The sequence below is a fragment of the Rhinolophus sinicus genome, linkage group LG13 (genome assembly GCF_036562045.2).
Source record: "Rhinolophus sinicus isolate RSC01 linkage group LG13, ASM3656204v1, whole genome shotgun sequence".
In the NCBI taxonomy this organism is placed as follows: domain Eukaryota; kingdom Metazoa; phylum Chordata; class Mammalia; order Chiroptera; family Rhinolophidae; genus Rhinolophus; species Rhinolophus sinicus.
The window spans coordinates 35,366,972-35,393,877 of NC_133762.1; the positions used below are offsets into that span (position 1 = coordinate 35,366,972).

The following is a 26,906-nucleotide window of genomic DNA, read 5'->3' on the forward strand; positions in this document are numbered from 1 at the left end:
CCCCGCCGACGTGCCCACGCAGCCAATCGGCGGCCGCATAGCCACCCGAATAGAATAGCAGTCGTCCCCTTGGCGCAAGCGCTCTACGCGTGGCGGACATGACGGCAAGCTTCTGCCAGGCGCGCGGTAGGGTGAGAGGGAAGGGACAATCTTGGGCGGGACGGGAACACGAGCGTGAGGGGGCGCTATGGAGACTGAAGAACGGCGTCTGAAGCCGAAGCGGCCGGGCCGAACGCTACCCTGCCTTCCTCGAGGCGTCCTTTCGATCCCAAGCCTTGCTCCCCGGGAGCCCCAGGCTGCCTCTCAGGATTTAGGCTGTGCTTGTTTACTTCCCTGTCTCTGCAAGTTCCGTAGGACGTTAACTCTTTTTTGTAATAACTTAGTGTCCCATCTTGCCTAGCACCCTCTTTTGGCAAATGAGCCCTGAGACCCAAAGAGGGGAAATGATTTCTAAGGCTACATAGGAAGTTGGAACCAGCTGAGGACTCCTCACAGGGGAAAACTGGAGAAAGGATTTTATTAGGTATCAGAATATCTGAGTGTGCATCTGTTGTATCCTCACTATGTGCTAAGTCAGTGGTTCACAGGTTGTTTCTGGGCCAGCAGCAGCCACATCACCTAGGAACTTGATTAGAGATGCAAATTCTTGGACCCCATCAGATATTCAGGGAGCGGGGACTGTAATTAGCGTTTTAATAAGCCTTCCAGTTGGTGTCATTGGCACTGTGCAATGTAATAAGTTGAGACCCAGGTACCTCACTTCTGTGCAATGGGTTTATAGAGGCAAAGTAATTTGCCCAGAATCACTCAACTAGCACCTGGGTTTATCTGACTACAACATCTGTACTTTTAACCTTAAGCTTTAAGCCTTAAAGAATAGCAATGAGGTCGTTCGTCCTTTCCATACCTGTCAACATTCACCTATAGTTCTCCACCTTAGGTGAGCAACAGAATCTCCTAGAAAGCTTTCTCAGAATATCATAGTGGTGTTTTCCACCACACTCCAACCCCAAGATCCTGTTTCAGTAGGTTGAACAGGGCTGCACCCCAGAGATGATACACACTGCCACAGACATTCTTCTGTCTGGACCTGGTGGGAGGGCCACATGGTGCACTTTTAGTTTTTACTTTCACATGGATCTTTTTCTTTTTGGCCCTGCCTCTTCTGAACCAGTTTCCCTCCTATATGCAAACTATGGTGATGCCTAACCAGCACACTCCAGTTTGGAAGTGTACCATCAATATAAAACTTCTTTTACAAGTTCCCTGGTGGCGTGAAGCACTGGAGACAAACTGATCACTCTGTCAGAGAATGCCCATGGTCAAAGACAGGAAAGATAAGTCAGCTGGCTTTGGTGGTAAAGGTTTGTGATGGGGAACCTGATCCAGGAGGTTAGGGAAGCCGGCTCTGAAGGAGTGAAGGGGAGTATGAGTTAAGGGGTAAAGGAGAGGAAGGGAAGAGAGCTTTTCAGGAGATGAAACCAGCTAAAGATAAGGAATAAAGCCACAAGTTGGGGAAGGAAGGGGAGGGTCATGGTGAGGAATTTGTTTTTATCCCAAGGGTGGAGGAGGAAGCCACAGAAAAGATTTCAGCAGGGGATTTCACTTTGCAGGTTTGCATCTTAAGCAAGATCACTCTGGCTGCTATTTGGAGGACTGGATCAGAGTGGGAGACTAAAGGCTGTTGAAGTTTTTCAGGTGAGATTTGGTGGAAATGATGGAGAAAATTAGAATAAAATGGAGTTCTTTTTTTAAAACTTTATAAAAAAAATTTTTAAGTTGCTGTAAAATATACATAACAAAATTTTCCATTTTTAAGTGTATAGTTCAGTGGCACAGTGAAATACATTCACTTTGTTTTATAGCCTTTCCCACCATCCATTTTCAGAACCTTTTATCTTGCAAAAGTGAAACTCTGTACCCATTAAACTATTAACTCCCCATCTGCAGCCCCTGGAAACTACCATTCTACTTTCTGTTTCTGAATTTGACTAAGTACCTCACATAGTATGTGTCGTTTTCTGATTGGCTTATTTCATTTAGCGTACTCTCTTCAGTGTTCATCCATGTTGTAGCATGTGTCAGAATTTCCTTCCTTCTTAAGGTTGAATAATTACTTTGTTAAATGTTTGTTAAATGTCCATTGTATGTATATACCATATTTTGTTTATCCATTCATCTCCTGAGGGACACTTGGGCTGCTTCCACCTTTTTGCTATTGTGAATAATGCATCTGTGTACATTAGTATACAAATATCTGTTCATGTCTCTGCTTTCAGTTCTTTTGGTATATACCCAGAGTGGGATTGCAGGATCATATGGTAATTCTATTTTTAATGTTATGAGGAACGGCCATACTGCTTTGTATAGCTGCTGCACCACTGAAATTCCCACTAACAGTACACAAGAGTTCCAATTTCTCCACATTTTTGCCAACACTTGTTTTGTTTTTTTCATTGTTGTTGTTTTTGCTTTTTTTTTTTTTTCGTTTTTGTTTGTTTGTTTGTTTTTGTAAGAAGTGCTATAAGGGTGTATCTTATTGTGGCTTTGATTTGCATTTCCCCACTGGTTAGTGATGTTGAGCATCTTTTCATATGCTTGTTGCCCGTTTGTATATCTTTGGAGAAATGTCTGTTCCAGACTTTTGCCCATTTTTGAGTCCGGTCATTTGGTTTTATGTTGTTGAGTTTTAGGAGTTCTGTATATATTTTGGATATTAATCCCTTATCATATGTGTAATTTGCAAATATTTTCTCCCATTCTATGGGTTGCCTTTTTACTCTGTTGATGTCTTTTGATGCACAAAAGTTTTTTAATTTTGATGAAGTCCAATTTGTGTAATTTTTTTGTTGTTGCCTATACCTTTGGTGTCATATCCAAGAAATCATTACACTTTTCCTGTTTTCTTCTCAGAGTTTTATAATTTTAGCTGTTATGTTTAAGTCTTTGATCCATTTTGAGTTAATTTTCAAAAATTTATTTTTTTTCAGTTATAGTTGATTATACAATATTATATTTGTTTCAGGTGTACAACATAGTAATTAGACATTTATATACCTTATGAAGTGATCACCCCAATAAGTCTAGTACCCATCTGGTACCATATATAGTTATTACAATATTATTGACTATATTCTCTATGCTGTACTTTACATCCCTGTGACTATTTTTACAACTGGCAATTTGTACTTCTTAACTCCTTTCAGAGTTACTTTTTTATATGGTGTTAGGTAAGGGTCCAACTTTATTCTTTTGTATGTGGATATCTAGTTTTCCCACCACCACTTGTTAAACTTTCCTTTCCCCACTGGTCTTGGCATCCTTGTTGAAAATCATCTGTTACTGAACAGAGTTGGTGGGTCTGTTGCCCATGGCACACAGAAAAGCCAGAGTCTGAGGCAACAGGTGTTTTGCAAAGAGAAGGGATTATTTGTCAGGCAGCCAGACAAGGAGACTGGAGAAAAGGCTCACATCAGTCGCCCTGATCCAGGTTTTGGGGCAGGTTTTTAAGGGGTTAGGGGAAACGTTTTAATTGGAGGATCTTGGAACTTGGCCATTTATGGTAAGGGGCTTCAGCACTGATCTTCCTGGAAAATGGGCCCTTCATTACTGAAAGGGTTAGACGCTGAAGTTCCTGTCATGTCCCGATCTTTCAGTTCCATGGGGAGGGCCGAGACTTTGGTTCCGGGAGCAGCTGGTGGACAGGGGTGGCACATGCGCAGTGCTCTCTCTGTAAAATAGCTCAAAGACTGTATTAATCACAGATCTGCTTTAAGGGAGCAGAACCAGTTTTAAGCTGGTCATTGTGATTTGTGTGCTGTTTCAATTTGACCATATGAGGTCAGATAATTAAGTTCACAAACTTGTTGCAACGATGTTGTTAACCTTTTTTGATATCAGAGGGATTATCCATTATGAATTTGTACCAACTGGACAAACAGTTAACCAAGTTTATCATTTGGAAGTGCTGAAACAGCTGCATGAAAAAGTTAGACAACCTGAACTTTTCACCAACAATTCATGGCTCTTGCATCATGACAATGCACCAGCTCACACGGCACTGTCTGTGAGGGAGTTTTTAGCCACGAAACAAATAACTATATTGGAACACCCTCCCTACTCACCTGACCTGGCCCCCAATGACTTCTATCTTTACCTGAAGATAAAGGAAATATTGAAAGGAAGACATTTTAATGACATTCAGGACATCAAGGGTAATACGATGACAGCTCTGATGGCCATTCCAGAAAAAGAGTTCCAACATTGCTTTGAAGGGTGGACTAGGTGCTGATGTCGGGGCATAGCTTCCCAAGGGAGTACTTCGAAGGTGACCATAGTGATAGTCAGCAATGAGTATGCAGCACTTTTTCTAGGATGAGTTCGCGAACTTAATTATCACACCTTGTATGTGGAAGGGCTCGCTATTCTAGTCCATTGGTCTATTTGTCTGTCTTTATGCCAGTACCACATGGTTTTGATTATTGTAGCTTTGTAGTATATTTTGAAATCAAGAAGTGTACCTCATCCAACTTTGTTCTTTTTCTATATTTTTTTGATTGGGGGTCCCTTACGATTCCATACAATTTTTAGGATGGGTTTTTCAATTTCTGCAAAAAAAAAAAAAAAAAGTCATTAGGATTTTACTAGAGATTACAGTGAACCAACAGATGACTTTGGGTAGTATTGACATCTTACCAATATCAAGTCTTCCAATCTGTGAACACAAGATGTTTTTCCATTTAGTTGTATCTTCTTTAATTTCATTCAGTGATGTTTTGTGTTTTTCGGTATATGTCTTTCATCTCCTTCATTAATTCTTAAGTATTTTATTCTTTTTGATGCTATTGTAAATGGAATTATTTTCTTAATTTCCTTTTTGACTTTTCATTGTTATTGTATAGAAACACAACTGATTTGGGCACTGATTTTGTATCCTGCAACTTTGCTGAATCCATTTTATTAGTTCAATAGTTTTTTGTGGAATCTTTAAGGTTTTCTACATCTATAATCATATCATCTGCAGAGATAACTTTATTTCCCCCACAAAAAAAAGAGTTAATTCTTTATATGTCAGATTGTATTATATTGTGACACTTTGACCTTAACTCAGATTTATTAAGTTTGTGTTTATATGGGAGGAGAAGAGGGTATCACAGAAAGTCATATTTGGAAGGGTCCTCAAGTCCTGCATTCCAACCCAAGGTCAGACAGCAAATTAGAAACCTGATCTATGTTCCCCTCTTAGCTCTCTCTCTAGGAGCAGAAAAAGCCAAGCTGGGGAGAGATGGTGGAATGTCCTTGCCTAGGAGGTATCTATGGGACTGAGCCTTGGTCCCTTTCTGCTTTCACCCAAGACTTTCCTTACCTTAGGAAGTGGGGAATCTGGCTGAATCTCAGTGCGTCCATCTGATTAAAATAAACATCCTGGGTGTTCTAATATGGAAAAGAACTTGAAGTCAGATTTGGAAGTGGGAAAGACAGATTTGGAATGAGGACAAGTCTGCCTTTGTGAGGTTGGGGCTTTTTAGCACCACTTAAACACATGATCTCAGCCTTGGGGTGAGTACAGACATACCTCTGAGATCTTGTGGGTTCGATTGCAGACCACCACAATAAAGTGAATCGTAATCTTTTTGCTGGTGGTGGGTCTTGCCTTCAACTTGTGAAAAACGCAACACCTGTGAAACGCAATAAAGCAAAGCACAATAAAACGAGGTGTGTCTGTATGTGCTCCCAGCTGAACGCCTCTATGCTACTGCCAGATGCTTGTACCGTGTTTCCCCGAAAATAAGACCTAACCAGAAAATCAGCTCTAATGCATCTTTTGGAGCAAAAATTAATATAAGACCCGGTCTTATTTTACTATAAGACCCGGTCTTATCTAACATAATATAATACCAGGTCTTATATTAATTTTTGCTCCAAAAGACCCAGTAGAGCTGATTGTCTGGCTAGGTCTTATTCTCGGGGAAACAGGGTAGTAGGGTTTGCAGAATAAGGTGTGCTCTGAGAGGTAAGATTGCAGCACCAGATAGACATCGATGGAATCACAGAAGTCAGGAGTCCTGGTGGGAAAACCATGAGTCACGGAAAGAGCACCTGTTGTGAAGTAGCGGTCTGAGTTTGTATCCTGGTCCGCTTTTTTTCTTTTTGCTAAAATAAATGTTTTACTAGCACTGTTGAGCCCTTACTAGGTGCTAATTTTGCTAAATGTTTTACATACATTTATTTTTCCCCAAAAGTTGGCTGGGCTCTTAACCACTATACTGAACTCCTCTCTTTGACCTTTATTGTACATTTTTCTATAGTGAATGTGGATTGCTTATGTAATTAAAATGACAATCTCAGGAAGCTGCACTTGACCTTTAAGCCACCATAGATTCCTGGGGGCTAAGAAAGTCAAATGATTTGGGGGGACTACTTGGTGGTACCCTTCTTCCTTTCATCTTGCAACTTTGAAAGATGAGGTGTTGTCTTCCCACCCCAGCAGTTTCCTGGGGATAAATGATTGGGAGTAAATCAGTATCCTGATTATAAATGAGTGGATCCCTGGAGCAACAGCATGAAAACCTGTGCCATCAGTGAAGAGTGCAGATTCCTGGACAATCTAGGAGTGAGGTCTGGAAATCTGCATTTTCCTAAGCTCTCCTGAAGACCTTGCATATTAAGGCTGGACAACCACTTCTCTGGGTAATTAGTCCCAGTTCTGCCACTTAACGGCTGTGTGGTATGGGGCCAGTTATTTTAACTTGTTTTACTCTCAGCCCTGTGCTGAGAGGCCAGATAATAACAGTAAAATGCATTATCCCGTTTCATCCTCCTAAGAGGTGAATATTCCCATTTTATTGCTGAGGAAGCTGAAGTTTGCAGTGAACTGACTTGCCTATGGTCACAGCACCTAGTGAAGTGACAGCCAGAATTTGAACCCCGGCTTGGATCACAGAAAAGTGCTTTGGAAACCAGTAACACTGAGAGCAGTGATGGTTATTTCCACACTCCCACTGAGGTGCAGACCTTACTCTCTATGGCTCCGGTGGCTAACAGTGAGGTTACAGCCACACTGTAGCTGTTGAAAGTAAACTGACATCTTAAGACACTTAACCATAGAGCTGGGAGGACTGTGGGTGGGGTTAATTCTCTCATCTTGACTTCCTGTTGAACTCTATGGTAACCTCCAGGAGAGGGATGCAAATAAATGGGGGAGCCATGGGTGGGTGGCCAGTGGGCAAGACCGGCTGGCAAGTGTGCACACACTCCTTGGTTGTTTCTTTTTTTTCCGAATAAACCATTTCCTTTTGGTGGATTATCTGGAGGATTATTTGGACAGATGACAAAGCAGATCTGGCCCCTGCCTTCTGGGAGCCTTCACATCATCAGCTTCCAAACTAGAGTGTACTTTTCAAATCCAGAGTCCTGATTCCCGCCCTAGAGATTCTTATTCCTGGGTCTGGGTTGGGGGAAAATTTTCCCAATGGAATCCATGGAGAAGTGACCCCACTTTCAAAAACAGAGGGAAGGAAAAGGCCTTCCTTGACCAGCAGTCCAAAGGCACACCCCACCCAACAACCCTCCATCACTACCATTTTTTCCCCCTTTTTTACTGTTGGACACAGGGTCGAAGTTTACACTGATACCCAAGGTCTTAAAGCACCTTCACGGCCCCCTTGTTAAGAGTAGGGGCATTAGAGAGGGGGTTTGGTAATGGCCAACCCTACACCAGGTACTCAAGACCAGGGAGCATAAACACATTTCAAAGTTATTTCCTCAATGAGATTGTTACTGGAAAGGCAGATGTCCTTAGATGACATTCTTCGCTTCAGAAAGGGGCCTTACCCACATTATCCGTCAGCTCTTACTATCTAGAGTGTTTACTCACCCCAGGGCTCATAAGTTTGAAGCTTGATGCAGAAGGCTTTTGGTTTCAGTTCTTTGAATTTGTACGAAGCCATCACTCCTGAAGCAGTGGAACCACTCAAATCACTTTCCCCTTTGGGGAGTTTTCTAGATGTAAAATGAATATTAAACTGATCTTGAAGAGCTCTTCCAGCATGTTCCTATTCTGCGGAGCCCCAGGGACAAGAAAGTGTCCAGTCCAGTTTGAGGGATACTGAGAGAGGGAAGTAGGAAAACCAAGACCTCGGGTGAGTGGCTAAGTTGGGGCTCTTTTATCTGAGGAACTTGAGCAGGGAGGCTATCTCCAAATGCCTAAAGGAGAGTGACTGGTGGAGACTGGATATCCTCCATCCAGGTGTACTGGGGAGAAACCAGGAAGAAGCCAATTTGGTTTAGAAGAAACTTCTAGTGCTTAGCCCAAACCACGTTAAGTAGCTGGATGCCAGTAGGCTGTGAACTGCCTATGTTAGGTTCAAACAAAGTCCAGGTCGACCTCAGGATGACCCTCAAGCAAGAGAGACTTCATATATTAGCTCCACTTAATACTGGCTGTGTAAGTTCAGTTAATAAATCTTGTTTCTTTACCTATGGGAAGGGCATCTCACTTGTGTATAAAAATTAAGATAATGAACATTGCACAGGCCCAGGCACGTAGCAAGACTTTACTATTGCAAACCTTGATTTTGTACCATTTGGGCTGCAATTACAATGTATAGTCAGTTTCATGACAGAAATGCAACCCACAGCTAACTTAAAGAAAAGGGGTAATTTGCTAAGCTAGTTTACATATTAAGTCCAGAGGTGGTACTGCTTTCAGACATGACTAGGGCACCCATCCCATCTCTGCTTCCGTGCTGGCTTCATACTGCAGCCATGTGCTTTCTTCATTGGGAAGGGGTCGGGGAGCTGCCAGCACCCTGAGTTCCCTACCGCTTAGCAACCCCCAAGCTTGACTGTTGACCCCATGAAGACTGGTCCAGCTTGGGATGCATATGCCTCCTGCACACTGTGATGAATGAACGGGATATGCAACAGGGTTGAGGCCAAGGAAGTAAGGATCCGAGTGTACAACCCCTACAGGTGTCCACCAGAGGGAGGGTGAAAGAGGCAAGGACTCGGCAATAGCCTCAGCTCTGGGCTGGGCCCAGGGTCACAGTGCATCCATCAATCTGTTCGTTTTAAAAACAAAACACAACTCAACAACCCAAACAACTTTATTTGACAAAAGACAAAAACAAAAGTTATTTACAGTAGTTTTTTGTTCAAATTATTCAACGGGATAACTGTGCTTCTCCTCCAGGTTTATTTCACAACCAAACCAAGCAGAGGCTGCCGGACCCCCAGCCTCCATATCTTGCACAAGGGGGGAATGCCAACCAGAATTCAGCAGCACGGCGCCCACACCCCTCACCACCTCCACTGCTCAGTGCACTGTGGCAAGAAAACGTCCCACCCCAGCCCAATACACTTCCAGAGTCCCCTGCTACAAGTGTCTTGCAGCAGTCACGTCAGACCTGGGCTCACAGACATGGGTGGGGTGGAAAAGGCTGGGCAAACAGCAACTTCAATTAATCTTGAAGCTGCCATGTTCATTCTTCCCTAGCTGGGCCCCAGGAGGGTGAGGGTCCCTGATCCCCTCCCCCCACTCCAGGGCATGCAAGGAGGGGTGGGGGAGGCAAAAGAGGGTCTAGGAAACTTGCCTAGTCACAAAGCAAAGCTCTCTCTCCTTAAATAACTAATCCCTACTCCAACAGCAATGGGTAGGCCAGACCACTCAGAAGTGAGGGCGCCTCCCTGAAGGCTTCAGGGATCATCCAGAAGGGACAGAACACACGCTGCTGCCTTTTCTCCTGGCCAAGCCCATCCAGGTCAGTCAACACCCAGTAACTCTCCCCTGCCCTTGAGGCGGACCTGGCAAGTTCAGGAAACTACAGGCTGGGGTTCCTGACCTGTCTTTTGACCCAGTAACAATGTTACGCTGAACAAAAATATTTTAACTAATAAAAACCTAGGATTAGTGTTTCTTAGGATATATAAAGATGGGGTATGTTGCTGTTGAACACTGTCAGCAATGAAACAGCAAAATAAAAAATGGGGCGGGGGGAGGAGAATAAGACCAACTGTGATCTGTTTCACTGTGAAGTTCAGGGCAGGGGCCTCTGCAATTCCAATTTAAAGAAAGGTGCAACACAAAGACACGGTGAACAGGCTTCCTCATTTCCAGCCCCAGCCTCCCAGGAAGGCAGTTCCTCAGGCAGCTGGGGGCACTATTCCCTGCTTACTACAGGAACAGTTTCCTGCTACTAGTGTGGGAAAAGCTTCCAGCAGATGGCTCACTTCTCTCCAAGCAGGAGCTACTCGGAGCTTCTGACATTCTGGCCCCACTGATCCAAGTTCCTAAAGGAATCCAAAAGTCGGGATGCAGGGCAAAGCTTTCAAGGATAAAGAAGAGGAAAACATTAAAGAGGAAAAAAAAACCCCACTGCCTCAGTCTAGCTTACTTCCCCCACCCCCCAAAAAAATACAGTAAAAACAAAAATAGAAAAAAACACCTCTCTGGTTTTATCATCCTTCTCTGCTCTGCGCCTAGAAGGTTTGGTCAGATTCTCTGTTGGACCCTCTCTCTGGCTGTGGCTTAATCTCCTCCTGTGCCCGATGCAGAAAAGCCAAAGCCCATAAAAGTATTTCCTTCTTTTTTTTGGTAAACCAAACCAATAAACAACCATTTGGAATTTTGCACAGATTTAGCTGGTCCCCAAATAAAAATACTCCTTCTTGTAAAACGATCACCAGCTGCAGTGGCGGATCATTCCCAATCCATCAGCCTGCATCACACAACGCACTCCCGTTCCCCACACCTGGGCTCACCATTCCCATCAACGCAAACCACAGCAAAAGGGGAAAAACAAACGCAAAGTTTAGCAAAATCCTCAACATTCAACTGGAGTTGGTTCTGTTACATCTGCTGGGTTCCTCTTTTCTCTTGTACACACTTAGGAACTTGGAATGTCCGCAGTTGGCTTAACAAAAAGAGGTCGGCTCAGGGGCAAGGTGGACCCAGCATAGGTGTGAACTTGGCAGGTGTCCCGTGCCCAGCACAGGGAAGCAGGCAGGCACACGGGTCCTGCAGATTCTCCAGAGAGGTAGCAGCACCATGCGTCTCCACTCGCTCGGTCTCATCGCTGAGGCCTGGAGAAACGGTAGAGGCAGCAGAGGAGAGGTCCCCATCACAGCACAGTGACCCCAGGGGTCTTCCTGCTGAAGACCTCTGGACAGAGGAGATAATCCTGATGTTTGGCAGTGATCCAAAGAAAACCCTCTGTATGAAACGGAAGCGAGACAGAAACCCAGGACAGCTGGCTCGAGCCTTGAGCACCCCTGACGGCAGAGGCCTACTTGGGGTTTTCAGAGACTAAGGGGATGGCAGTGTGCAGTAATGGGGGCGACGGGGCCTGCTGCTTCTGAAGCTCCATCTCAGCAGCCCTCTGTAGCGCCACCTCCACCAGCAGCCGGAAGCTGCTGAAATCCTCCTTGTCCTGCTCCGGGGGTGTGGGTGGTGGTGTGTTGAAAAGTCCACCTGTGGGGCTCCCGGCTTCAGCCCTGGTCAGCAGGCTGAGTGTGCTCCCAGGGGGCACCAGGGGCTTGGGGGCTTCCAGCTCCCCCTGTGGGAAGGGGGCTGCTGGCTTTTCCGCCTGGCCTGAGTGGAGTGGCATGGAGCACACAGACAGGGACAGCACGCTGGTGGGCGCTGGGACAGACACAGCCAGCACCGAGGGGCTGCCACCGCGGGGGAGGGCCACCTCTGAGGCCTTCCCCCCACGGCGGGAAATGGTGTACTGGTTGGGGTCCTGGCCGTCCTTCCGGAGCATGTCTGGGAGCAGCCGCCGCCGGGCGTTGATAAACCAGTTACATATCTGGAACGAGGGGAGGAGACTGGTCAGTTCACTCCATCCAGACCAGCTACAGGGCACCTGTGTTCCAGGCCCCAGGCTCCAGCAGCCGACAACACACACACAATCCCATTCCTCAGAGAGGTTCCATGTGGGGAGGAGAGAGTGCAAGAAATCACACGAATGAATGTAACATTGCAGCTGTGATGCAGCCAATGAAGGGAAGGCACCGTGGGCCCCTGGAGACAACAATGGGAAGGCCCAATCTAGTCTTTGTGGACTCACGATGGTACTCTGAGGAAACGGCTCGTAAATTGAGATCTGAAGGGTGAGCAGTAGTTTAGGTGGGAGACGGGCAGGGAAGAGGAAGGTTCGATTTAGGGGGATCAACCTCTGAAAAGGCCCTGTGGTGGGTGGAAGCCGAGTGCCTATGAGGAACTCGGAGAAGGAAGGCCCGTATGGCTGGAGCTCGGAGGTAACTGGAGGTTACTTCTATGGTGGGCATTTGGTCCTTTACTGTAAGTGCAATGGGGAGCTACAGGACGTTTTAAGCAAAGGAGCAACCTGCTTCGTGGAAAAGAGTGGAAGCAGTGAGAAAGGTTAGTATTTCGAGTTACACTAAAGGAGGTGACAAGATGACAAATGTTTGATCTATTTGGGAAATTGGAAATGAGAGGACTTGGTGCCCAGTTGGATATGGGTGTATAAACGGGGGAGAAGGGATGGTGCCAAGGGTGAGTCACTCCTAAGTTTCTAGAGCAGTCTTGCTGCAGGCCACAAAGACACCAAGGGATTGGCAGGGACAAGAAAATTCTCGTTCCCAAGCAAAACCAGCATTAGTGGATCCAGTGGAACGTGCATTCAACCAATATCCTTAATTCTTCTTTCCTAATGCTGCTGGGAAAGTTACCATTTAACTTTGACCCCCAACCCTGTCTAATTGATTGTTTAGGTCAATCTTTTTGGATCTATGCATGAGGCTTGAAATTTCTCACTGGCAAGTATTCTGCTGCACCCTGACCCATGTCTGTCTGGTTCTTTTGAACAGCCCCAGCTTCATGGCTCTCCAATCCTGCCTCTCCAGTGGTTGTCACTTCTCTACCTAAAATGCAATGACTGTTATTCCTGCTCTGGAAAACTGCTATGTCTCCTACTGCCTACAGGATCAAATCCAGACACCCGAGCCTGGGGGTGTCTATTTCCCTGTCATGGCCTCTATTTCCAACCTTTGTGTTCCTCAGCATGTGAAACTGCTCACCAGCCCTCCATCAGGCCCTGTGCTTAAAAATACATACATACATATATACATACAGCTTCTTTTGCACATTACCTTCCTTCTTTCTGGAAAGCCCTCTTCTCGACCTGGAGAATGCCTACTCCTCTAAGTCTTGGCTCATCTAAGATATTAGAGACAAGGCCAGAGCAGAGGAACTGGATTCAAAACATCTCTCTGTTCACCTACGGCTGGTGTAGGGCCTGACAGTTTCTTTTCATACAGGAGTGAACAACACCCTGAGGGCAGACAACTGCTCAGAAAGACTGCGTGGTTCCCGCACACCCGAGGGCAGCGGGCTCCTGACCATGGCGCCCTTCGTGACCACTGGAAAGATCAACCCCTCATTCCCTCTTGTCTCTCATTGACTCCTAATGGCCTGGAGATGTGGCAAGATGATCCTACAGCACCTCAGCCGGGTATTAATTAAGCACAGTTATGGATTAGACGAGAAAACAGTTTCTTAGCTGCATGGCTGGTGTAAGCTGATAAATATAACACCTGTTTTAAAACATTAACTCTTTCCCTAAACAGGCAAATACAACCCCCTATCATTTTTTCAAGTCCTTCTTCCTCTTGGCTCCACTGGAGGGTCCACCAAAGGGGGAAAGCTGCCTAATAGCTATCTGGCCAACTCAGAAGCAGCAGGAGAGAAGAAACATGAAAACTGTGGGTTTGTGTGTGGGGGCATCTAGGGTGTGGCCTACATGGGTGCCACACATCCGGTCACCTTTCTAGAAGACTTTGCTGAGAAGAGTCTACCAATGGCTACCATTTACCGAGTACTACACAATCTTCTTTTAATAGTTACATCAGCTCTATGAGTTTGATCAAATCCCATTTTACTGATGAACATACTTAAAGCTCAGCCTGGAGAAGTCAGGCAGGATTCCACCTCCAGCCAGGGATCCCCAAGCCTGGGCCTTTGGATATAGAGGAGCGGGAGCCCCTCTTCTCAGAATCTTTCTCTCAGGCTGTCACAGGGCCTCAGAGCCCAGCTTATTTTATTTACCAGAACAGTCAAGTTAGAACTTCTCACTTTCCTGTTGTTCTCTCCCTTTTCAAGGCTTCGTGCTTACGCAAATAGTATTTACTGAGCGATCACTATGTGCCTGGCTCAGTTCTTGGTGCTGGTGATGCCTTTGTGAATTAAAGACATGCACTCTGCCCAGTGGAGCTTACAGTCCAGCTAGTTGCGGAGACGGACAATGAACAAACACGGTGAGTAGCCACCAGTAAGTGCCCAGAAGGAAACAGGAATAAAAGGGCATCACTTAAAGGTAAGAGAGACTTCTGTGAACAAGGGAGCTGGGAAGGCTGAGACCTAAAGGATAAGAAAAAGCTGAGGGAAGAATGTTCTAGACAGAGGGAACAGCAAATGTCAAGGTCCTGAGGCAGGGAAGGGTTTGATTTAAGGACCTGACAGGAGCAGGCAGGGCTAATCCCACTAGGCCAGAACCAGGGTCAAGCACTAAAGGGCCTAAACGGCGGCTTGGCCTAAATCCCACACACTAGGTCCTCCTGGTCCTGTCTCTTCTCAGTTTATCAACAGATACTTACAGAGCCTGTACCAGCTGCTGTAGGCGGAAGAAAGGAACCCCTCCCCCCACCCCTCCCATGTGCAGTAACATTGGGAACTACATGGGCTGCATCTGTGCGCAGTGTTGCTCAAAACATCCCTCTGATGTTTGCTGAATGGATCAAAGGCCAGGTCTTATATTAAGTTTTGCTCCAAAAGACGCATTAGAGCTGACTGTCCGGCTAGGTCTTATTTTTGGGGGAACACAGTCTCCTTGGGTGACGTCACCTGTGGAATGGATGCAACTACAGTCTGATGGGCAAAGACCCATGTCCCTTATTTTACTGTAAGACCGGGTCTCATATTAAGTTTTGCTCCAAAAGACATATTAGAGCTGATTGTCCAGCTAGGTCTTACTTTTGGGGAAACATGGTGGCACCATGTTTTCCTGTCGGGCTGGGAAAGCTTCTGGGCAGCGCAGAGCCAGCCTTCTTATGGCCCTTCTCCCCCTTCTGCAGTCCAACCTGGAAGGACCCTGTCCCTGGGATTCTCATTTATCCCTTTTCACCTCTGTGGTCCCCCCAGTACAACCGAGCACACACACAACAGCACACATCAGCAGACACTGGCTGAGCTGCATCCTGGCTAGAGTTGCAGGGGATCCCCAAGGAGAAATAAGGCTGAACAGCTGGGTGCAATGAAGGAAGGAAACTAAGCACCCTGGATAGCAGGTTATGATGCCAGCCATCTCACATGCATTATGCTTCATCTGCATACAAGCCTGGAAGGGGAGTGAGCAGTGTCCCCAAAGTACCAAAGAGGGAACTGAAACTCAAACAGATGAAAGAACTTGTCCAAAGTCACACGGCCTCTGAGAACAAAGCTGAGATTCAAACTCAGGACTCCAGGCTTTAGAGCCCCTACGGCGGTTCTTCCTCTGCTTTGCCATGTCTTACCAAACAGAGGAACAGAACAGACAATCATCATAATCCTAAAAATAAACACTTGTTGAACACAAAACAGTATGAGGTGACGTTCTGAACATTCCCATCTATTATAATTACTCATTTAATCTTCAACAGCCTATGAGACAGGTTCTGCGATGATCTCCATTTGATCTGAACCATTGAATAGAGGCCCTGATCAGAGAGGTTTAGTAACTTGCTCACGGTCACCGTGCAAAGGCTGGGATCTGGTCCAGACAGACTGGTTTCCAGCAACCAGCAGTGCCAGGTGAAAGAACTAAAGGGTCAGCCTGAGGCCTTTTCTCCTTGCTCAGATGCTTCATCGCTCCATCCTGCAGCTGCCCCCTCAGCTACCTGTGCTACGGGAGAGCCCTGCACCTCTCCACCTCACCCCTGTATGCTGGGGAAAAGGTCAGATCACAGTGACCTGGGTCAAGTGAGGTAGGGATGAGTGGTTTTGATGAGAAAGCGGTGTTGGGCATTTACTAGCAGCTGTGTGGGCATCTATCCTCTAGCTGCAGCTCCCATTTTGGCTTCTAATTCTGAGAACAGCAGAAAAACATCCCCCCTCCAATATACTCCCCCACACACTCACCCTGGTCTGCAGAAAACTTGGCAGCCTACTGTCTGTTTTGTCTTCTCATCCGATAGAAATGCACAGCTGAGGGGGGCCGGGCAAGGACAGGGGCCTGAGTGCACACCAGTGCCAGCTGTGATAACGGGCTATCGGGATTTTCTGTAGCCCCTTCCAGCTGCCCAACTCACGCCTAAGTCAGGAAAAGAGCATGTGACTTGCCCCCACTCAAGGTCTTTGGGGAGGTGGTAGGGAGAATGCCAAGGTGAATTCTGTGATTGATACGGCAAAACACACAGGGTGCCCGAAAGACTGTCTCTACCAGAAAACAGGGCCCTGTTGGTATTTTTATCAGTGGCTGAGATGAAGGACACAGGAGGGACCACTGTGGCAAGTGGGAGTGGGAGAGGCACCTGGAAGTGGATGGAAGCTGTGAGGACCAGCGCCAGGCGCTGGAAGAAGGCAACACAAGGGTTTTAATTCTCGTCTTTTCAGCTGTGAAAAACAGAAGCAAAGGAGGGGAGAGAAGTGAAGGCACGGAGAGCCCTTTCCCACACTTCCCAATACCTCCATTTGGGTGCTCTCAAAGGCTGCTGGCTGTATTTGAGTCACCTTGAGGGGGATGTTTAGAAATAACTATTTCTCATTTGCTTTATAGACCTGGTGGGGGTGGGGGCAGAGTCAGGAATGTGTTTTTTAAATAAGCTCCCCCGAGTCCTGCCACCTACACTTAGAAACCAGTGGTTTAATCCTGGTTTAACTCTTGTGAGCCAAGGCCTTTAAGCAAAGAAAGCTCACACAGAAGGTCAAAAAATATACAGACAGATGAAAGGCCTTGAGGTGAGGAGACCAGCGGGCCAGGAGGAAGAATCAGGAGGAAGAATCGGGAGGCAGCTAGCTCTGGAGCCAGAGTAAGGAGAGCTGCTGCGGCACGATACGGGGTCACTGTGGGCCAGGCCAGAACACCCTCTCCACACAGCAGCCACGACTTTCGGCTCCAGGCCCCTTCCTCGACCTCTTCCCCATACCTGAGGCCTCATTCCTTCAAGTCTGTCAGGAAGCCTCTCCTGCAGATACTGCATTGGTAATTAATTACACTGAATTCTTAATCTTTTAAGTAACAGTCTTAGGCTTCCCTCCTCGCCAGGAGGCTACCCAGGGGCAGGGGTAGTGCCCGTTCCTACCGCTGTTTCCAGCACACAGACTGGGCCTGGCACAGAGCACACAGTCCAGTCAGAATTAGAGCGAAGGAATGGGGCCTGAAGCTCCCTGCCACGCTAATCTCACCCCCCCCCAAACAGGCAGCCCCTTAGAGCGGTCAGAAACCACAGCAATAAAGGGGGCTTAGAGGGGGACACAGGGACCTGTGAAAATCCATCACAAATGACTTCTTTTTTTTTTGGTTTCACCCTCCCAACTGCTTAGCCTTGGGCAAGTACCTGCAAACCAGTTAGTTAAATGACTCATTGACTTGCTAATGAGATTGCTCCTGGGCGGTTAAAGGAGACAATCAAAAGAGATGTCCCCAGGGAGAGAGGAAAACAAGCTGGCAAAATGTTGATGCTTGTTGAAGCCAGTTGATGGGGGGTGGGGTGTGTGTGTGGTGTTTGCATTAGAATATTCACTTTTGTGAATATTTACAAAGGTTTTTAATAAACAATGAAACTTTAAAAATTTAATACAGGAAAAAGAGATGCCTCCAGGGACTTAAGCCAATTTTTCCAGGTTGAGGAGCCACATTTTCTTCTTGCTGAGGTCCTGCCTGTTGGCATTTCCAATACTTGATCTTCATTTTCTGTCACGTCAACAATTATTTACAGAGGGCCTACTGGCTTTTACAGAGAGACCAGGCTAAACACTTGGGATACAGTGATAACTACGACTAGGCCTCTGAGTCTAGTGTGTTCTAAAAAGCAATTCCAGTCAAGGGTCTCAATGTTGAGCCAGTCCGGGGGCGCCAGGGGAACACAGCTCCTCTAAGCGTCAGGGGTCTCCTGGTCAGGGGAGGGAGCAGTGGTCTGGGGTACTACTACTGAGTGCGGCAGGAATATGGGGAGCCAGGAATGAAGCCTCCTATGCAGATAGGGACTGCTGATGATGTCATGAGGTTCGCAGGAGCCATCGAAGGGTTTTGGGGGGGGGGGCGCCAAGTGATCAGACAATGATAAAGCTGGACCAGGGTAGAAAAAAAATCGTATTTCAGAAATATCTAAGGGGTAAATGTATAGGAATTGGTGACTGACTAAATGAGCTGAGAAAAGGGCTATCAAGGGGAACTCTTAGCCAGGGAAAGAGCCAGCCTGGAGACGTTATCAGTTATCAATCAGGAAACCTGAGGTGCCTGTGAGACCTCCAAGCAGAGGTGTACGGCTGGGGATTCATGGTACAGTTTCCATCAAGGAATGCCAGATGGTCCCCACTGCTTCTTAACTCTCAGCATGATTCTAGAGCAGGGTGGCCACCACTGGAACCCCTCCCACCAGGGGAGGTGGCATCCAGCCCATCGTTCCTCAGAAGTCTCCAGCACCTAATCCTTGCCTCAGACCTACCTTCCTCTAAGTAGGCTCTGGGGTTATGTTGTCCTAGGGGTCCACTAGTTTGCCACAGAAGACTGTGGCTTTGGGTTTCCATCCTGATGATGAGTAGAAGCACCATGGCCTCTGGCAACCCAGACTTGCTCAACTCCAAAGTCAGTGCCTCCGTCCCACTACAAACCACAGCTCGGCCAGCAAAACACTGCCCGCCATTTTACAGTAATGCAGTTAGATGGAATCTCACTGGTTTCACATTAATGTATTTGCAAAACTGTTTTCCAGTTGTGTAGAAGAGCAAAAGCAAGGCATTTTCACCCAGTTTTATGTTTGTACATACTATTAAGCGCTGTCATAATAAATATGGTTCAAGTGAACACGTTGAGGGGAGGTGGGTCCATAAAAAAATATTTTCTTTAAAAGGAGCTGGCACATTACTCAGATTTGAGAAAGTGTCCTTGACAAAAAGCAGTTTCAATACAGCGTGACAAGTGCTTTGACAGCACAGGTATGAGGCACAGCAGGAATACACAGACAGCAGAGGACTCAAAGAGTCAGAGAATGCTTTCAAGAGAAATGCTGACATGGAGTGAGCCAGGTTCAGAAAGGTCAGGAAGAAGCCAAGGGAGAAAGCTTGGAGGCTCCAGGGTTCAAGAGCCCCAGGGGCAGGAAGAACTGAGAGATGAGGCTAGTAAGTTCCTAGGGAATTTGGACTCTGTCCTGAGGACGATGGGGTCCGTGGAGTGTGTGAAACAATCAGATTTGCACTTTTCTGTGCAAGAGACTGGACTGAAGGAACAGGCAGGAGGACGAAGACCAGCAAAAACACTGGCTACTCAAAAATACCTGCTCTCAGGCTCCAGACTTTGGCCTGTGCTGTTCTACATCCTGTGAGTTCAAGCCCACCCCTTCTAGGGGGCCTTCTGAAACTCCCGGCTGCCTCGGGAGCCCTGCCCTGGGTCTCTGCTGCCTTCTGTCCCAACAGGGATCACTTTTCACAAGCATCAGTGGCCAGGTCTTTCCTGCTACCTCATCCCGGACTAGATACTCCTTGAGGGTAGGAATGAGTCTGGTTCCTCTGTGGGATCCCAACTCTGCCCAGCATAGAGCTGGGCACAGTGGGGTGCTCGGCAGTACACTGTGAGAAGCTAGGTCCTGCTAGGCACCTGGGCTCAGTCCAAGACCTATGATGGAGGACAGATGAGGATGAAAAGGAGTAGACACACCCGTTCTGTGTCCGACACCTCACAGTACGCCTTGAATAATTCCTGTCAGTCCGTCTCCCTTACAAGCTGCAAAAGTGCCACAATCACCTCAGGTTTTCAGATGGGGAAACACGAGGCTCAGTGAGGAGGCAATGAGTTGGCCGAGGTCCAGGCTTCCTCTTGTGGAGGAGATGGGATCGGAGTCAGGGTCTGTAACTCTAGAGCCTTTCTTGTAGACTCCGATTATCGGCTGCCCAGCAAGTATAAGTCAGGTGACAGGAGTTCTGAGGGCTAAATACTCACTGCGAAGCTTCCTGGAGCACGGACAGGAGCTGGGAAGACCTGGGAGATTCAGAGTGGGGTGAGGGAAGGTGGGAGAGCCCAGACCCTAGGGAAGGACAGAGGTGGAAAGGGAGGCAGGGGCTGGGCCTTTGCTAGGCTGAGGGCCAGGCTCTGGGTCTCCAGTAGGTGAGAGCCAAAGGGGAGGGAGGCAAGGCAGTCGTTGTCCAGGGCGTCCTGCCTCCTGCCTCCTGCCTCAGCACCGTGAAAACAACAGAAACACCTGCAGGTCAGCAATTGGGGCAATTCAAAGGAGAAAATGTCTTGCCCTGCCAACAAGTGGATAACACGATCTTTTGAATGTGCTCAAAGCAATTTCACAACCAGTTCTGAATCTTTTCCTCACAATAGTTCAGTCAGGCAGGGGAGGGCTGTAACCCCCACCATATAGATGGGGAAATCAAGATGGGGTTCACAGCGCCTATGTGGCAGAACTGGGTTTTAAACCCAGAATCTCTGGCTTTTTCCTTTTCCTTGACCGTGATTCCAACTCATTTTTTTTTTTTTTTAATTAAGGAGGGCGCAGCTCACAGTGGCCCATGTGGGGATTGAACCAGCAACCTTGGTGCTACCAGTACCACGCTCTAACCAACTGAGCTTACCGGCTAACCCTCCAACTCAATTTTTAACCCCGCTGCAGATCACCACCAGCCAACTGCCCCTGCAACCAAGTTGCTATTCAAGCACCACTCTGGGGCTGTGGGCCAAGACCCAGACACTCACTGCCTTCTCACCTTCCTACAGCTTCCAGTGTTAATGCTGACACCTAGACGTTAATAACCACTCCTTGCCTCTTCAGAACATCCAAAATCTCACTGCAGTCACCTTATGTTGCGGTCTTCCCTTGCGGCAGGGAGAATGGGTGCTCTCCTTTGACCCAAGGAGAAACCGACAGCCCAAGGGCACACAGTGCGTCAGTGACAGGGGCTGGGACAGGATGAGAACCCAGGTCTCCTGCTACCCTTCCCTTACCTGCAGCACTGATAGGTTGGTTTGTCCAGAAAGGCTCAGCTTCTCCTGCTCCGAGGGGTAGGCGTTATAGCGGTGCAAGTACAGCCAGTCCCGGAGGATCTTCACAGACTCCTTGGGCAGATTCCCTCTGCGCTTCCTCTTGCCTGCCAGGGATAGGAGGCCTTCGTCCTCGCCCAGATCACTGTCTGACATGGTGTCTGGCGGCTGGGCTGGGCCTCGGGCACACCTGGAACAACTGACAAAGGAGATGGGGACGTTACTACTATACACGCTCATCCTTTTGCTAGTCTCCAAACGCCATTACTAGAGTCTGAGATACCACAACTATGCGGGAATTGGAATTCAGAGTCTTAGGCCATACCGCAGGCTGGGCAAGCTAGAAGGGATGAGTCAGTCCAAAATGCCTCCATTTCATGGGGCCAGTAGGTGACTACTGAAACAATTGCAGTTAATTAAGCAGTACCAGACTAGAAATAATTACAGCTACCACTGAGGTCTGTTTTCCTTGTGCTCCATACTAAGCACTTTACATTTATTATCTCATTCAATAACCCTTACACAGCCCTTGTAAGGGAGACGCTACTATTACTACCATTTTATAGATGAGCAAGCAAACAAGGCGCAGAGAGATTAAGAAAGCCGCCCAAGCTACTAAGGCCGTTAAACAGTTACCGCGTGACCCAGTAATTTCATTCCTAGCTGTCTACCCAAAAGAAACGAAAACCTATGTCCACACGAAAGCTTGTACACAAATGTTTATAGCAACAATATTCATCATAGCATAACGTGGAAATAACCCATGTGTCTATCAACAAATGAATGAACAAATGAGGTCTAGCCATTGAGTGGAATATTATTTGGCCATAAAAGGACTGAAGTCCTGATCCATGCTACAGGTGGATGAACCTTGAAAATATGCTAAGTGCAAGAAACACGTCATAAAGGACACATATTATATGATTCTATTTTCATGAAATGTCCAGAACAGGCTGGAGGGGGAATAGAAGGGTGATAGCTAAAGGGTATGGCAGTTTTTTTTTGAGGTGATGAAAAGAAAATGTTCTAAAATTGTGGTGATAGTTGCATAGCTGTGAACATACAGTTGACCCTTTAATGTCATGGGGTTAGAGGCCCCAAGCCTCATACAGTCAAAAAACTGTGAAAAACTTTTGACTCCCCCAAAACTTAGTTGTCCCTCAGTATCCGCAGAGGGGTGGGTCTAGGAACTCTTGATGCTCAGAAGTCCACTTTATAAAATGGCAGAGAACAATGCATACAGTTGGCACTGCATTCGAGGTCTCCAAACTACAGATGGAAAACAGTACAGGTATTTATTGAAAAAAAAAAATCCATGCATACGTGGACCTGCACAGTTCAAAACCACATTGTTCAAGTTTCAACTGTACTAAAAACCACTGATTTGTTTGCTTTAAATTGGTAAGTTCTATGGTATGTGAATTATATCTCAATAAAGCTTCTATGGGGAAAAAACCTCACATCCAGGATATACCGTGTTTCCCCAAAAATAAGACCTAGCCGGACAATCAGCTCTAAATGCATCTTTTGGAGCAAATATTAATATAAGGGATAATATTGTATTATATTAATATAAGGGATAATATATTATATTATATCATATCATATCATACCCTGTCTTATATTAAAATAAGACCGGGTCTTATTATATTAATTTTAGCTTCAAAATATATATAAAATATATATTAATTTATATATTTAGCTTCAAAACATATATATTATATTAATATAAGGGATAATATTGTATTATATCACATCATACCCTGTCTTACATTAATATAAGACCGGGTCTTATATTAATTTTAGCTTCAAAAGACGCATTAGAGCTGATGGTCCGGATAGGCCTTATTTTGGGGGAAACACGGTAGTATATATAGAGAGCACAGTAGGGCTTGGACCAAGGTAGTTTGCTGCCCCCACCCCAACTCCATACTGTCTTGCCTCCCAGGTCTCACTAGATTCTGTGAGGAGTCAGGAGACTATCAATCACCATGGTCCTACACGTAATATTTACTGTGCACCTACTGTGTAGCCTGCAGAGTGTTGAGTCATCCCTACTGGTTGTCTCTCAGACATTCTCCTTTGTCATCTAGCTCCTGGCCTGGTCCCAGGATCAACTCCTCAAAAATCCAGATAAATGAGCAAGGCAGGGCTCTGGTCCCTCGAAGTTGGCTGTGTGACCTTGGGCAAGCATCCTCCCCCCTCTTCAGGCTTGAGCCCCCTCTTCAAATGAAAGGTGTTTCCCTAGACAACCCAACTCAGTTGCTCAGCCCCCTGACAAACTTCTTGTTCACACATGCAAAAGAGATTTACATTTTAAAACCAAAAGTTGAAGCCAGAATCTCCAGGCTCCTCCCTCCTCAGCCTTTTAACAGCTCTCCAGCAGTCTGGGCCAACAGAGTCTGGCATTTCCCAGGTTTTGTTTCATTGACTTGGGCCTGAGCCCAGATATCTGGGCTGGCTAGGCCAGGCTTTCGAGGGAAGGGTCTACCCTCCCAGCCAGGCCACCTGGAGGTGAGACAGGCATTGGTTAGAGATGCCACTGCCCAGAGAACACGAACAGCCCACTACGGCTTTCTGAAGTTTTGGGGGCCAGAGCAATTGGGATCTGGGCTCAGGGGTACAGCCCTGGCTGGTTATCTATACAAATTCCACCCTGGCTGCCAGCCAAGGTCCAGTCTGCAGGGTTCCTGGGGTAACTCGTGGAGAAGACTCTCGGTCTCCACAGACGTCTCCACCATTGTGTCCTGTAGCCAACTTGCTTATAACCCGGGAGGTTTCCCATATATACAACCCACACTCACTCCAGGCAACTCTTTAACAGCACTCAGGTAACTGGCAGCAACCCCATCGCTCAGCCGCTGGAGCCCCCATGAATTTCACCAACTAATACAGCACACACGCAGTTTACAAATCTCTTTTAGCACGAACAACTGGTACCCACGCAACCAGCCCAATTCTTGGATATATGCCCACCCACGAACTCCAACCGACCCGCCCACCCACGATCTCTCAGACGGGGAAAACTCCAGACGTCATCACACCAGCCATCAGTTCTTACCCTAACTGGCTTGAGGCAGCAACACTCTGTCCACACTACAGTCGGTGCACTCTCCTACACACTCCACGACTTCGACCTGCAGCCACTCCCGCACAAACTTTCTGACAACTCCCCCAGGTCGGCCCGACACTCCCCCGGGCCGCGCACTCGCGCTGCATTCCCAGCAGATCACACAAAGCGCGCAGCCTCCCCCGCGGCCCAGGCCGAGTCGGACCGAGCACATGGCTCCCGGGGCGGCAGGGAATCGGCCTGAGTTCGGGGCGCCTGCACCCCTCAGCCCCCCACCCCGCATCAGACTCGGCGCTCCAGCTCCCCCTCAGGCCCGCAAACCCGGTGGGGCGGGGGCTCTGGAAGAAAGAAAACTCACGTGTCTGTCCCAGAGCAGAAAAAAAGTTTGGTTCCCACCCCCTTCCCCCGCGGCTCGGCGCTGGCTGACTCTTCGGGGCGCGGGGCTGGCCGAGCCTGCGCGCTCGGCTTTGTGCTCCGAACTCGGCCCGGAGGGGGAGGGGAGGGGGCTGGGCTCCCACCTCCGCGCCGCCCCCCCCACCCCTAGCCCTGCGCCCAGACTCCATGTTGGCCGCCCCCTGCCCCGGAGACTGCGCGCTTCCCCCGCGGGAGGCTCGCCTCACGCTCGGCCTGCCGGAGGGTCCCGGCGCGCACAAACTTTCTTCGGGTCGCCAGCCCCACGCGCCCCGCTTCCTTGGCCCGCCTGGGAGTGACAGATGCCTCAGAGACAGACTTTCCTTTGTTCCAAAGGAAAGGGGAACTCGCGCGGGCTCCCCAGCCCTCCCAGCTCCGGGCCCTTCCCGCTGCCCCCACCCGCAGCTGTCACTCTGAGGGGCCCCCTTCCCGGCTCGACCGCGGCGCGGGGGTGGGGGGGCTGCCGGCGGTTAGCAACGTGCACTTTTGAAACCAAACAAACCCGCCCCCCGCGCGCTAACCCCGGCCCGGGGCAGGGGCGGCTCTTCTCCCGTTGTAGGATCCTAGGGAGTTGTGTCCCCCAAAAGGGCCCCGAGCGAGCTTCCTCCTGGGGGTGGGACACCCCCCACCGGCCCCCGCCAGCACCGCGGTCGGGACTCACAAACACACCCGAGGTCACACACCCACAATCGCACGCGCCAGGACGACGCCCCCTCCCCCGCCTGGCCCAGAAAAAGAAACTTTCCAAGTTGTCCGCGCGCCCCCCGCCCCCATCTTCCCCGCTCCGACGCCCCGCACTGACTTTTCTGAGCGGCTTTTCCGTCCACGCGGCCTTGGGCTGGGTCCGGGGCGTCCTGGCAGGGGGCAGGGGGCGCTGAGGGAACGCGCCGCGTACCTGCCGGGCCTGACACTCGGCCTGACAGCTCGCGGCTGGAAAGCACCTCGCGGCCTGACGTCAGATCCCCTCTCCTCCCCTCGGCGCTCTCCTCGCCCTCCCCCACCCGCCCTGAGGGAGAAAACAAACTTTGTGCGGAGCCCGGCGTGCTACGCCCACCCCCCGCGGGGCGGACCGACGGCGGCGAGGGGCTTCGCCCCGCCCACCGCGCCCGGAGGGGGCGGGGCCAGGAGGGCACCTTCTTCCTGCGCCCACCCCCACCCTCAGGAATGCCACATGGCCTCTAAAGAGGAGTGGTGGGAACTCAATCTCGGGATAGTGAGCTGGGGGCAGGAAGTGGAGAGCATTTCCGGAGCGCCTACTGTGTGCTTCATGCTGGGGGTGGAGGCCATTGCCTGGAGGAGAAATAATGCAAAGCCTGACGTTTGATTGTTCCCTTTGCACCGAGAGGAAACTGAGGCCCAGTTTGTCCCGGGATTTACCCCCAGCTGGTGAGGACTGGACTCTGAATGGGACGCCTGTTCGGCCCTCAAGGGCCTGTAGAGTGGGGTAGAAGGCTACCTCTGACACCACCCCAAAGCATGTAGCCCCCAGAGTCTAGCACACAAGTGGTGACCAGAAGTAAAAACAGCTAACCCTGAAGGAGTGTTTGTAACACAAGACGCTGAGTGAGGCACTTAAGGTGTGTCATCTCGTCTAATCCCGGTAGGTGCTGTTACTGGTATGTATCAGTCCCTGGTTTGCCCACGAGCTGCAGAGATGCCCTTGTCACACAGTCAACCAGTGTCATCCAACCCAGGTGGATCTGACAGCAGAGGTGTTACCTTTACCCCATTGAGACAGGCCCTTAAAGGAGGCAGACCACAGATCTAGAAGGGGTCCTGGCTGGTTTGTTCTCACTACCCACAACACCCACCTCCAGGACATTTTCCTTGGTCTTCCCCAATCCTGCCAGCACTTTCTTCCTTGCTCTTGGCGCCTTGTACCACTTGAAATACCTGTTGACCAACGCTTCCCCCTCCCTCAAGGGCCTCGGACTGGGGGTACTTTGTGGCCCCCACCCTCCCAGCACAGAGTCAGCCTACAACTTTGGCAAGGCCTTTTATGGGCCTCTGGTTCCTCATCTGGTACCAGATATCTAGGATCCTTGACCTTGGAAATCAGCAGCCTTGAAATGACTTTTGGTCTTACTTGCACTTAAGCAATGGAGAACTCTGAGAACAAAAGCTGAATTTTCTTCAAACAGGCCTTAAGCCAGTCAAAAAGCTGATTAAATGACTGTGAAGGTGCATCTGGACTCCCCATTGAAGTCAGATTTCCCTGAAAACACTTA

The 26,906-nt window shown here is 48.4% G+C and overlaps 1 protein-coding gene and 1 long non-coding RNA gene across 5 annotated transcripts; one reads left to right on the forward strand and one right to left on the reverse strand.

Moving 5' to 3' along the window:
• The first annotated feature begins 9 nt into the window (after positions 1-9).
• LOC109447955 (uncharacterized) lies at positions 10-9,328 on the forward strand. 2 transcript variants are annotated; one of them, XR_002137446.2, is made up of 3 exons: positions 10-131; positions 1,614-1,698; positions 9,194-9,328. It is a non-coding gene; the product is annotated as an uncharacterized LOC109447955 (long non-coding RNA). The 2 variants fall into 2 exon arrangements; XR_012491247.1 differs by having other exon boundaries at positions 10-126.
• On the reverse strand, positions 9,090-25,713 carry TGIF2 (TGFB induced factor homeobox 2). 3 transcript variants are annotated; one of them, XM_019732698.2, is made up of 3 exons: positions 25,481-25,713; positions 21,162-21,396; positions 9,090-11,807 (listed from the first exon to the last, which is right to left on the reverse strand). In XM_019732698.2, exons 2-3 carry the CDS (start codon positions 21,351-21,353, stop codon positions 11,286-11,288), a joined length of 714 nt encoding a protein of 237 aa, XP_019588257.1. In that variant the 5' UTR covers positions 21,354-21,396; positions 25,481-25,713; the 3' UTR covers positions 9,090-11,285. The 3 variants fall into 3 exon arrangements, with proteins under 3 accessions (XP_019588257.1, XP_019588269.1, XP_019588263.1); XM_019732710.2 differs by lacking the exon at positions 25,481-25,713 and adding an exon at positions 24,626-24,756; XM_019732704.2 differs by lacking the exon at positions 25,481-25,713 and adding an exon at positions 24,259-24,532.
• Positions 25,714-26,906: the final 1,193 nt, after the last annotated feature.